The 12,608-nt window shown below is 60.6% G+C and overlaps 2 protein-coding genes across 5 annotated transcripts in view; both read left to right on the forward strand.

Moving 5' to 3' along the window:
* LOXL3 (lysyl oxidase like 3) overlaps nt 1–12,608 on the forward strand; it is a 281,633-nt gene that overhangs the window by 232,931 nt on the left and 36,094 nt on the right. The gene's annotated exons all lie outside the window — the stretch shown is intronic.
* PCGF1 (polycomb group ring finger 1) lies at nt 7,228–12,432 on the forward strand. Of its 2 annotated transcripts, none has more exons than XM_063135188.1 (9): nt 7,228–7,351; nt 8,560–8,665; nt 9,602–9,754; nt 10,077–10,148; nt 10,291–10,396; nt 11,522–11,555; nt 11,791–11,877; nt 12,073–12,153; nt 12,251–12,432. In XM_063135188.1, the coding sequence occupies exons 1-9, from the start codon at nt 7,256–7,258 to the stop codon at nt 12,296–12,298; spliced, it is 783 nt and encodes a 260-aa protein (XP_062991258.1). In that variant the 5' UTR covers nt 7,228–7,255; the 3' UTR covers nt 12,299–12,432. The 2 variants fall into 2 exon arrangements, with proteins under 2 accessions (XP_062991258.1, XP_062991259.1); XM_063135189.1 differs by having other exon boundaries at nt 12,079–12,153.

Raw genomic sequence — 12,608 nt, forward strand, 5'->3', positions numbered from 1 at the left:
TTTTCAGCTCCCGGCTCTGAGCCTGAAAGGCCTTCCTTTGAACAGGGCCACTGAGGCAATCCCAAACTGGGCTGCTGCTGCACAGCGTGGTTCTCCAGCGCGCCTGTTCGCATACTGGAAGGCAGAAGCCACGTGGCCTGGTTGCCAGCCAGCATGTGGCGCGTGAAAGCCAGGAGGGCTTGAGGAGTTTGGGGGTCAAAGCCGAGTTTGAGCGAGACCCAGGACCAGGGCTGGGCAGGGGGGGGGAGGGCAGGGGGGCCAGTTGGCATGGGCCTACGATTTTGAGGGGGCCTACTCCGAGTCCCCCTGGGCAAAGTTGCTTGATTTTTCTGTTATTGTTGATGAATTTGCCCAAAAAAAGCACGTACGCATTTCTGAATGTGAAAAAGTGTGTGTGTGTGTGTGTGTGTGTGTGTGTGAGAGAGAGAGAGAGAGAGAGAGAGAGAGAGAGAGAGAGAGAGAGAGAGAGGTGTGTGTGTGTGCTTGCCATTACCTTTTTTATAAATCGTTCTAGTTCATATGTATTTAGAAATAATTAAAAAGTACTTAATGATCAGTTTGAAATGAGGCCTACATTTCCTATCTGGCCTGGGCCTACTAGCAGCTTTGGCCAGCCCAGCCCAGGACCCCTTCTCTGCCACAGGCCCGTGGCAGTAGCTTTGGCTGTGGCCAGCGGATCCCTGCCAGCCCCACATGGGCGGGCACAGCAAGGGTCACTTTCTACACACCTCAACCAGCACTCACAAGCCAGCGAGAAACTGCGCCCACCCTGGTTGGTTTCACACCACCATCCCCCCCCCCCCCCAGCCTCATTGTCCTGCTCTCTGCCTTCCCCTGATGCAGCCCATTGGGCTTCTGTATAACTAGATGGGCGACCAGTTGTCAGGTGTCACCTGCGGCTCTGGAGGGGGGGCAGCCATCTCCCTGCCTCCCTCTTCCCCTCCCTGCATTGGTTCTGGTGGGCAGGCCCTGCGGGGGTCCCCACAGTGGCAGCTGGGGAAGGCAGAGCACAGATTCTCTCATCCTGGCTTGGGCAGGATCTGGCAGGGCTGCCCTGGGCAGAAGGAACAAACTGAGCCTTGGAGGGCAACTGGCAGGCGGGGGTGGGGTGGGGGAGATATCCGTCAGGCTGGACTCCTCTCGCCCTGGGAGCTTCTGGGAGATCTGCTGGTCCCAGAGGCCGCTCAGAGAGCCGGTGGTGGCTGTCTGGCAGGCGCCTTTGGCTACCAAGGTCACAAGCCATGTTGGCAGCCCAGAAAGCCAAGAAGGGTGCGTTCCCTTCGCCCCATCCGCTGGCTTTTGCACCACGCCGGCCGGCCGCCCGGGTAGCAGCCCCTCACCCCTGCGGAGCCCTTCTCCGAGCCGCAGGCGACACCTCCAGGACCAGGAGGGCGGGGAGGGGGTGTGGCCTTCTGATCTCCCCACCCACCCACGCACCCCGCCGTGGCACACACAATGGCGCCTCCACTTTGCAGTGTGCGAGCGCCCCAGCTGCAAACCGCTGGGCAGAAGGACCGCTGGCCTCGGGCAGGGCCTCTGCCGGGGGCTGGAGCCGGTCCCCTTCGCCCAGGGCGGCTCCCCAGAAGGCTGCGCTGCTGGCCCAGCGAGCGGCGGAGGCGAGACAGCCTCACTCCCCGCCCTGCCGCCAGCCCCGCGGCCTGGAGCCACGCTAATGGGGCTGATTTGATCAGGCCGGCTAATGCGAAGCAGGAGCCCTTCCTGGCTGGGCGGCTCCTCCGCGGAGGCTGGCTGGCTAAGCGCGCGACCCGGGCCTCAAGGGCCGCCTGGGGAGGCCGCGAGCGCCGGGGAGGGGGCGGCGGCCGGCCGGGCCTGACCACGCTGGGCTGGGCTGCAGCCCCGCCCCCCCGCTCGCCCCCCGGCGGGCTTCTCCAGCGGCTCCTCCTGCCCAGCGGCAGCCGCACCGCGCCTGAGCGGGCCTTTGTCTCCGGCTTGGGCCCGGCGAAGATCCCGCGGGGCGCCCGCAGCATGGAGATGTGGGGAGCGCTTTCCATAGCGCGTGCATTCTGGCCGCCCCGCTTTAAATCCTTGAATGTTGGGGTGCTGTTTTATGCTGCTGTGCGCGTGTTGGTGTTCCGTGTCCTCTTGGACTGAGATCGTTTTGTGCTTGGCTGTTGTAAGCCGCCCAGAGAACTCTATGTACATAGATCATGAACCCATAAAGAGCACACAGAACATGCTCCGACGCACCTTTTCGCCACAAAGCCATCATCCCCCAACAGGTGCTCAGGACCCAACTTCCCACCGTACAGGATACCTCCCGTTACATTTCTGCTCCAGTTTTCCAAAATTGCTCAAAGCGGCCCGCAAACTTCCGAATGAGACCGTCCCGACATGAAGCCTCCAAGCTGTTTCGCCCGGGCTGTGGGCCGCGTCCGGAGGCCCGGTTGGGCGCCCCTGCCGCCCTCGGCCTTTCCGCCAAGGCGCCGCGCTGCTTTTAGGGTGGGGCTGCCCTGCACCGCGCCTGCTCCTGCCGCCAGTTCTGGTTTAGTTGCGTTGCGGGCTGAGCTCCGTTTCCGTTCATTCTCGTCACTGCTTCAGTTCGTTCGTTCCGAGCGACCGGGCGCGCCCGCACCCGCGCGGGTTGTCGCTCCGTCTCGCAATTCTGGAAGCCTCTTTGGGATCCTGCGAGGCCGAAGCGGGATAAGCAGCCCCCCGCCCCCGTCGTGCCGCCGCGGGAGAGGCTCGGCTGTCGGCGCCAGGGGCCGATCGTCTCTCGGGGCTCCAGCGCTTCCCTCGCCTGCCTCTGCGCAGTGGCCGACGTGCGGAGGAAGGCAGGCCCCCGAGGAAGTGCCCTGCGGGCAGCGGGAAAAGCGCTGCGAGAGCCTGGCCAGGGGCTTCCCTTCGAGTAGCCACAGCAGTCCAGAAATGCAGCAGGCGAGCTAGGGCGGGGGGCGTCCCCCTCCCCTGGCCGGGCCTGCTGGATCGCAGAATCATAGAATAGCAGAGTTGGAAGGGGCCTGCAAGGCCATCGAGTCCAACCCCCTGCTCAGTGCAGGAATCCACCCTAAAGCATCCCTGACAGCATCGTCTTTGAAATGGGAGGACTAGCCAGTGACAACTCCCCTCGCCCCCCCCCACACACACACCCCGTCTGGGCCCTTTGGTACCTCTTTGTGCTCCTCTTGCCCTTTTGCAGGGGCTTTGGGGGTCCTTCGGAGTCAGGGAACATCCGCGCTCAGAAGAAGGAGAGGAAGAAGAGGAAGCGCACGTCTAGTGGGAGTTTTGTACGTGCAAAAGCAGTGCTTTGACACCCCCCTCCCGCATACCTGGCCCCATTTTTTAGGAAATGTGCACCCCTTTGAACGCACCTCTTACCCCCGCCCTGCCCCCCCCCCCCCACGCCCCTGCGCTCAGTCCATTAAGTGGAGCTGCGGCTGCCTCGGAAAAAGAGAATGAAAACCTCCTGGTGGCCAAGTTCCTTTTGTGTGTGACGAGGGTGGCGCAAGAAAGAGGCCCGCGTTGTTCCTTTGCCTGGGGTTTATTTTTATTTTATTTTATTTTATTTTATTTTATATATAAATAAATAATAATAATAATAATAATAATAATAATAATAATAATAATTTCGTATTTTAGACTACCTTCGGGCCGCATCTCACCGCAGACGCCTTCAGCTTGTATGAAGCAGTAGCTCGAACTGGCCACGCGATGGCGCTTCTGCCACGATCGCTGCTGCTGCTGCTATTGCAGAGGGCGCCTGCGTGCCACGAGCCTCTCGGCGAAGAATCCGTTGCATTTCTTAGGAGCGCGATTCCTACTGATCTGCGCATGCTGACTGAGTGATCAGCCACAGGGGTGAGGAATTCTGTGTATGTTGTGAGATAACTGTGAGTGATGCGAGAGGGGGCGTGGCTCAGTGTGAGAGAGCCCCTGCTTTGCACGCAGACGGTCCCCATTCGATCCCTGGCCTCTCCAGATGGGCTGAAGGAAGGAGTGCTGCCTGAAGCCCTGAAGAGCCCTTGCTGCCAGTCAGTGTCGACAGTACTGGGCTAGATGGACCAAGGGTCGGGTTCAGTATAAGGCAGCTTCCAACGTTCCTAGGTCCTCCATATTTGAGAGCCAGTGTGGTGTAGTGGCTAGAGCGTTGGACTGGGAGCCAGGAGATCAGAGTTCTAGTCCCCACTTGCCCATGGAAACCCACGGGGTGACTTTGGGCCAGTCACAGACTCTCAGCCCAACGGAGGATAAAAATGGAGAGGATTATGTAAATGGAGCAAGGTTGCCACAAGTGTTGGGAGCAGAAAGCTGCTGAGCTTAGCAGGGACGCTTTCATTTAGGTGTTACTGGGGTCAGTGGCAAACCTGGCTACACTGGGAGAAATAAGAGTAGTGGTGTGACCAGGTCCAAAACTAAAGATGGGGTCGGTCATCATCAACACAAGCGTAGTAATAGAAGGCAAATGTTTGAGCTGCTTGCCTAGAGAGGCTGGCAGAAGGAGACATGATTACCCAACTTCTGCAAGCCGCACTTGCCAAACAGGGAACTATAAGAGCTGAATGACGTCTGCTTTGTGGTTGAGACTTTAATTCTACTGAGACACATGCTAGCCACAATTTCCATTATGCTTCTAATCATCCCAACTGCACTGTGTGTAGTAATGCTTTGCTTGTTTTATCATTGCTAATTGTTAGTCTGTAATACTGTTTGAGCAATAAATGTATATTTTGTGGTTGCTTAGTTTGAGACGAGTTTCAGGGACCACAAACCATATAAATTAATTCTGGAAGCCGAAAACACTCAGCAGGATTCATAAATCTATGTCTGAGTGGGGTCTTGTCCTTTGAGGCCATTGTATTCTCTCTCTTGATCTGCTGAATCACAGATGCACCCTTGCAGCTTTGGGAAACCAGCTAGTCGGATGGAGCGGGCCGCCACTGTCCCCCACCCAAGGGCGCGAGGCCTCAGAGCTCCCACCGTGGGGCTGGCGGGATCGCCTTGCCCTGAGCAGTTGCTGCTGACGCTGGCGGGCGGAGGAAGGCAGGGAAGCAGCCTGTCCCGCACAGCACCCGTTCATGCCAGTGGGGCTCCTGTTGCCTTCAAGCTGCAGTCCTGCAGAGAAGAGTCGACACGTGAACCGCCCAGGGAGCTTCGGCTATTGGGTGGTATAAAAATGCAATAAATAAATAAAAATAAATAAATGTCTTTCCCTCCCGCCCCACAAAAAAGGAGCTCCATTTTAGAGTCTGGGGGCTGAGAATCCAACGCCTTCGCACTTCCTGTTGCTGTATAGGTCTGAGCCACTGAATCTCCTGTGCGTGGCTTGCCCTGAATCCCGCTCCGAAAACAACGCCCGCAGCCCAGCGCAGGCCTGGATTTGTACCGGAGTGATGGGTGTTGAGGCCTCCTCTTGGAAAGCCAGGAGATGGACGGCGGAGGCTCCTGGGACTTCGCTTCCCTGTCGCCCAGCATCGCCTTCTGAGCATTTCGGGGGACCGCCCGGGCCGGCCAGGCTCCTGCAACTACCCCTGCCACCGGCGGGAGGGGGAATATTCAAGGGGCAGGATGCACCTGCCAACGCTCCCCCCGGCACCCCGAAAGGGCCAATCAGCCGCACACGCAAACCAGGAGCCCGCGTGGAGGCAGCGGAGCACCTGGAAGCCCGGAGTGCCGACAACGGGAGTCGCCCTTGCTGCGTAGGCGCCCCACGGCCCGAGGACAGCCATGGCGTGGCCTTGCGGGGGCAAGGGGGACAGCGCGTCAGCCTGGGACGCGTGCGTGCCTGCAGCCAAGCCAGGCAGAGAGTGAGGCGGTCAGGCACGCAGCTGCTTCGCCAGGCTCCTCCTGGGCCTCAGGTCCATTTCCTCCACGGGCCGCAGCCAAAGGCTTCCTCTGAGCAGCCGCAGAGAATGTTGAGGAGTGGGGGGTTCCGTGTTGGAGCCACTCAGGGATGCCCGTCAGTATCGGGGAACTAGGCGGTGGCCTTAGGGCGGCAAATTCAGCGGGGCGCCAAAATCGGGGGGGGGGGAGAGAGAAATTAAAATAAAATAAAAATAAGGAAGATGCCGCTATTTCAGTTCCCCTGAGGGCTCAGAGGGGGTCATGACCGAGGCTGGGGAGGCGAGTGAGGGACTGACTGGGCGGGCCGGGGCTAAGCGAGGCCACCCACCCAGTTGGAGGCAAGGGACTGGGGGCACTGATCCTCGGGCAGTGCTTAGTGTAAGGTGACCCTATGAAAAAGAGGGCAGGGCTCCTGTATCTTAAACAGTTGTACTGAAAAGGGAATGTTCAGCAGGTGTCATTTGTATATATGGAGAACCTGGTGAAATTCCCTCTTCATCACAGCAGTTAAAGGTGCAGGAGCTATACTAGAGTGACCAGATTTAAAAGAGGGCAGGGCTCCTGCAACTTTAACTGATGTAATGAAGAGGGAATTTCACCAGGTTCCCCAAATATACAAATGACACCTGCTGAAATTCCCTTTTCAATACAACTGTTAAAGATACAGGAGCCCTGTCCTCCTTTTCATAGGGTCACCCTAGCTTAGTGCAGACTAAAAACAGGCCCCGTTGTATTACAAATGATCGTATTTCTGCTTCCAAAGATGATGGGGGACCGAGGGGGGGGGAGTTTTCCTCTTCATTACACAGGAAAGGGGCGGGGAACGTGCGCCCGAAACCTCAGCCTCGTCCTGCCCTTGGGGTTTGGGGCTGCCAACTGCACGGATCACCTGGGGCAGCAAAGTTCCCTCCTGGCAGCTGGTCCAGGGCCGCTCCGGGGATCCACTGTGTCCCCCTTTCCCCCCTCCCTCCGTGTGTGGGGGGGGGGCACTGGGGCTGTTGGCGTCTTGGAGAGCCTGCCAGTAGCTGCGAAATGCGGGGCCTCCGTGGGCTGAAGAGCCGCCCCTGAACCTGGAGCATGTGAAAAGCGCATTCCTTAGAGTGAGGACGAGGCTCCAGCGAGGGGGGCGGCGAGCGCCTCGCCGGGTGTGAGGCTTCCGGGGGCGCCCGCCTGCGGGCTGCTCATGGGTCCCCGGCATGAGGCGAGCGCTGGGCGGGGCGGGGCGGCCCCGGGGCGCTTGCAGCACTGTCCTGGCGGGGCTCGATCAAGGCCTCCCCGCGGCGGGGGCGGAAGGCCTCGGCCCGGCCTGGCCGGCAAGACTCCAAGTCCCAGCGTGCACGGCGGCCCTCGACACGTGGCCCGGCCGTGGGCGCAGGGGCGGGATGGGAGCTGTAGTTGCTGTGGCGACAGGCCCCGCCCCCGCCCCAAACCCGGAAGTGGGCGAGGCGGCTCCAAGATGGCGTCTCCTCCTCAGGGGGGCCCGATGGCGATCGCGATGCGGCTCCGGAACCAGCTCCAGGCCGTCTACAAGATGGACCCGCTACGGAACGAGGTGAGGCGGCAGCTGCAGCGGCTGCCCGGGATACTGGCTCGGCCCGGCCGGGCCGCCTGCAGGAGAAAGGAAAGGGGGGCGACGGCGCGTGCGCCGTGGCGTCCGGCGGCGGGCCGGGCTGGGTGTGCGTGCGCATGGCGTGGGCGGGGCTGCGCGTGGGAGGGAGGGAGAGGCGGAGGGGGGCTAGGCTTAGCCCCGCCCCCGCGGTCAGGGGCAGAGTTAAGGGGATGCGGAGAGCGCGCACTCCATGGCCGGGCCCCGAGCCGCGCTTCCTCCTCTTGCCTCCAGCGCCTTTGGAGCAGCACTCTGGGCATCCCTGACCGCTGGCCATGCGGGGCACCGCACCCATCCACTCCCATCAGCCACAGCTGCATGCCAGAGCCCTGCCCCCGCTTCCTCAGGCGAGGGAAGCGCCTTGAGGCGGGCTTGATCCCACCCCACCCCTTGCAAGAGGCCGGCTTCCTGGGGCATGTGGGGAGGACACAGGGCAGCCATTGTGCCCAATGCGAGGGCAGCATAAGTGGGCCTTAGCTCTATAGTGCAGGTGAGATGAGGGAAACTGAGGCATAGGCAGGGCCAGAGACAGGCCCAGCAGTGAGTGGCGGCATGGTGGAGGTGAGGTGGCAGAGGAAGGAGGCACAAGACACATCTTCCAGGCGTGGGTGGGTGGGGGAGAGATGGGGAGCTCTGACCCAGGCCAGGCCAGGCGTCCCTGGCAGAGGTGGGCCTTTGACATCCGTCTCCTGGGCTTGGTGTATGTAGGCGTATGGCAAGGTGGGCGGCTCCACAAGGCATGGAATCATAGAATAGCAGAGTTGGAAGGGGCCTACAAGGCCATCGAGTCCAACCCCCTGCTCAAGGCAGGAATCCACCCTAAAGCATCCCTGACAGATGGTGGTCCAGCTGCCTCTTGAAGGCCTCTAGTGTGGGAGAGCCCACGATTTCCCTAGGTAACTGAATCCACCGTCGCACTGCTCTAACCGTCAGGACGTTTTTCCTGATGTCCAGCTGGCATTTGCGGTCGGAGGCGTGCGTTTCCCCGGGTGGGAAGCTGTGCCCGGCCCCAACTGCTGAGCTGTGGGCTTTCAGGTGGAGGTACAAGTAAGAGGGCTGCAGCAGCTGGGGCTGGGAGAGGGGGCTGGCAGCGTGGTTGAGATGGAGGAGCGTCAGCCTGGACCTCCTCTGTCTGTTTGCCTGCTGGTCCACAGGAGGAGGTGAAAGTGAAGATGAAGGAGCTGAATGAGCACATTGTGTGCTTCCTTTGCGCGGGCTACTTCATCGATGCCACCACCATCACGGAATGCCTGCACACCTGTGAGTAATGCCTGCACACCTGTGAGTAATGCCTGGGCGTCAAGTGGGGGGGCTGGCTCCTCTGGCACAGAAGGGGGCACTGGATAAAGAGGGAGGTCCCTGTCCAGACCAGAATGAGGGGGGGGGGTTTCCCTGCAAATGTGTGTGTGGTGGGTTGAGGGGGATGCCAGGTGGTTGCTCCGAGGCAGTGCAGTCCCTCAGAGGAGCCGGCGAAGTTCCTAGGGGGGCTGATGTGTGTCTGATGTGTGCACCAGGTGAGCACAAAGGATGCCGTTAGCGCTGGGACCTAACTACCTGCTGAGGCTCCTCTTCCCTACCAAGTCTTGAGGCCTTCTAGTGAAGCTCTTCTCCAAGTGCTTTCCTTGACGCAAGTGTGTTAGATAAGAAAGAGCAGGGCCTTTTCAGTGGTGGCACGCCACCTATGGATTACTTTTGGCACCAGGTTACAGCATATTATTTTCCAAGGCGTTTTAAGTTGTGTAATAACTTAGCCTGCTGTGTGCTTTTAGCTGCAGCTTCCTAATAGGTTTGTTAATTTGATGGTCTTATCGTTTTGGGGTGTAAATCATTGGTTATTTTCATATTGGTTGTCACCACCTTGGAATCTATCAGTGGAAGGACAATAGATGCCTGCCTGCACTCAATCAATAAGTGTAGAGCTGGGGACCCCCCCCTTCAAGAGCAGGGCTCCGTGCTCCGCCACCCCCCACGGGGGCTTTCAGGGCAGCGAGCGCCATGGGAGTGTCCCTCACAGCCCCAAGCATCAGGGTTCCCCACCTGCTGCTCATTCCCGGCTGCATGAGGAAGAGCCCCGAGCGGCGTCAGGCCAGTCCAGCTGTCTGGGCGCTCGCTCCCACTGCCACCGCTGGGCTGGGCTGCCCTCGATGGCAGGGCAGAGGCTGAGCAGGGCTCTTTCATTCCCCACCCCCACCCCAGTCTGCAAGAGCTGCATCGTGAAATATCTGCAGACCAGCAAGTACTGCCCCATGTGCAGCACCAAGATCCACGAGACACAGCCGCTCCTCAACCTGAAACTGGACCGCGTCATGCAAGACATTGTCTACAAGCTGGTGCCTGGCCTGCAGGAGAGTAAGTGCCAGGAGAGTGGGGAAAGCGGGGTGGGCCAAAGAGCCCCGGGGTGGGCCCCACCCCGCCTCTGGGGGCCTCCGCCCAACATCTGTGCAGGCCCTTGAGACGAGGCGTTGGCCGCTCCGCCTGGCGACTTTGGCTACAGGTTGGGTGGTGGGGTGGGCTTCCTTGCTGGATCAGACCCATGATTCATTGAGAGGCAATGGTTGCTAGGTGGGGGGCGTCCACTGTGTGAGTAGAATGCCAGGCTGGGGGGGCCTTGGCTTGATCCACACAGCTCTTGCTCTGTTCTCTCTCTTCACTCCTTCACAAACCCCTGCAGGCGAGGAGAAGAGGATCCGAGAGTTCTACCAGTCCCGAGGCCTGGAGCGTGTCAGCCAGCCCAGCAACGAAGGTGCGGTTTTCTCTCTGCCCGTCTCCATCTGCCCCGGCTTCTGCAGGGTGCTGAGCAGAGGAGCTTGAATTGGGGGTTTGGAGGGTCTCCCTCGCCAGCCCGGCTCCCCGGATTGTTCTGACGTGGTGCCTCCACCCCCCAGATCCTGCCTCCGACCGCGTGGGGCTGCCCTATACAGCCTTCGACCACTCGCGCGCTCACTACTACCGCTTTGATGAGCACGTCCTGCTGTGCCTGGAGAAACAGAGGTGAGTAGGACAAGGGCGGGGTGGGGCTGGGGGCTCCCCCTGGAGATCCCAGGGCAGGTGGCTGCCTTCTCACACACCCCGCACCCCTTTTCTTGGCGTGTGGCTTTAGAGCGGGCGGGATGAGGCCGTGGCCCCTCTCCGTGATCTCAGTTGGGAGGCAACAGGTGCGGGGGAGCAGCAGGAGGGTTTAGAGCTGGCTCTGGGCTTTGAACTGGATTGTAGACTCCTGTGTAAATTCGGGGTGGAGGACAGCCACTGGAGTGAAGGGGGGTGAAGGACTCTGCCCTCCTTGTACCATGTGGCTTGACTCACTGGCTCGAGTCCTCTGGAACTGGCAGCTACACAGGCAACTTTGGTGGGAGGGGGCTGCAAGGGAGACCTTGCCCTGAGGGCAGCAGGAGGGGGGCAATTGTGCCTTGGCTCCCCAGTCTAAGCCCAGTGCTGTAGTCTCTTCACCTTGCCGCCTCTGGGGGAGGTGTTGGTGGCCCTGTTTTCCACCAGGGCTTGTGAAAGACAGGCTGCTAACAAAGAAGCAGCATTGGGGAGGGGGGGCTCCCGTGTCCCCACCGCAAGATCCAGCTCTGCCTCTGCAGATCCCTTGGTTGCCAGCAGGGGGCTCTCTGCTGCTGCTACTGCTGCTGTGTTGGCGCCATTGCCCTGGTGTGGCACAAGGGGGCGCACTGCCACAGCCAGTGGGTTCCAGGGCCCGTGAAGACGGCTGAGGCCCTTCTGTTCCCCTTTGCTTGCTCCTGTGCATCTGCTGGGGGGGAGGGGGCTGCCCGGTCTGGGCACCATGTGATCCCTCCGTCTGATCCAGCCTCAGGGCTCTTCTGATGTTCTTCTGAGGTGGTCAGTGCGGGAGGGGGCACCTGGGAAGGGGGGGGTGATGTCCCCTGCCTTGGGTGTCATTTCTCCACTTCACCCATGACGTCCTGTCCTCTGAGGAGTGGGGGGTTGCATTGGTGTGTGTGTGTGTGTGTGGTCCCCCTGCCCCAGGTACAACTGGAGGGAGGGAGGGAGGGAGAGACCCCTTCGGGAGCTTCCCAGTCCTGTGGGGGAGGGCGTTCCTCCGTCTTCTCTCACTGACACCGCTCCCCTTCTCCCCACTCCCCACCCCCGCCACAGCTCCGGCAAAGAGAAGCACAAGCACATCCTGCAGGTGAGGTGGGTGCGGGTGGCTGACCTGGAGCCCTCGCACAGTGGGATGTGTGAGCGCTCACGCTGAGGGCTCCTCCTCCTCCAGCCCAGCGTTCCCCTAGAGGGAGGTGGCGGCTCGGGGCGGAGCGTGAGCGGTGTGGGACAAGATGACAGCGGGGGTTCTCGGGGCAGCCCTTGGCTGGTCTGCTTGGCTCTCCGTCGCCCCCTTTTATACTTTTTCCTCCCCACCCACCCAGCACAAATACGTCCGCTGCTCGGTGCGGGCTCAGATCCGCCACCTCCGCCGGGTTCTGTGCTGCCGCTTGGAGCTGGCCCTGCAACACGTGAGTGAGACCCCGGGGGCCTGGTTGCGTTGGGAGCAGGGAGTGTCCTGGTGGGGTTTCCGGAGCTGGCAAGCCCTGGGAGGGGGTGGTAATGGCTGGGGGTGTTGGTGGGCGCAGGCAGCCCCCTGCTGATGGGCCTGCGGGGGGGCCTCTCTGCCTCCCTCCCTCCCTCCCTCCCTCCCTCTTTCTCTCCAGGTGCAGGTCCTGTTTAACAACGAGGTGCTCCCAGATCACATGACGCTGAAGCAGCTGTGGCTTTCCCGCTGGTTTGGCAAGGTGAGGGTGGGGGGCTGACTGGAGTGGGGGTGGGGGACGTGTCTTCCTTCCCCCCTCCACAATCGAGACACTGACCCCTGCTCTTTTTGCTTTGCAGCCTGCCCCCCTCCTGCTGCACTACAGCGTGAAGGAGAAGAGGAGGTAGGGGGGAGCGAGTGACCTTCCCCTAGGGCAGCAGCCTCCACCCCCCCTCCCAACAACCGTAACCCCGACACTTTAATTTAAGCCCCCTTTCTCTTCAATATGAGTTTATTTTTGGAATAAAAATACTGAAAATCACTGTCTCTTTGGCTCTTCTGACACCCGCACCCACACACCGGGAAGGAGCAGGAAGGATCCGTCAGTTGATCCCTACCGGAGTGGGTGGGAAGAGCGGGGCCTTCCAGCAGTCCTGCTTGCGCTTCTCCAGACTTGCCGGTCGGTGGCAGAAACGCTCCTGTTTCAGACCTGGCTTC

This window comes from Elgaria multicarinata, chromosome 10 (genome assembly GCF_023053635.1).
Source record: "Elgaria multicarinata webbii isolate HBS135686 ecotype San Diego chromosome 10, rElgMul1.1.pri, whole genome shotgun sequence".
Lineage (NCBI taxonomy): Eukaryota > Metazoa > Chordata > Lepidosauria > Squamata > Anguidae > Elgaria > Elgaria multicarinata.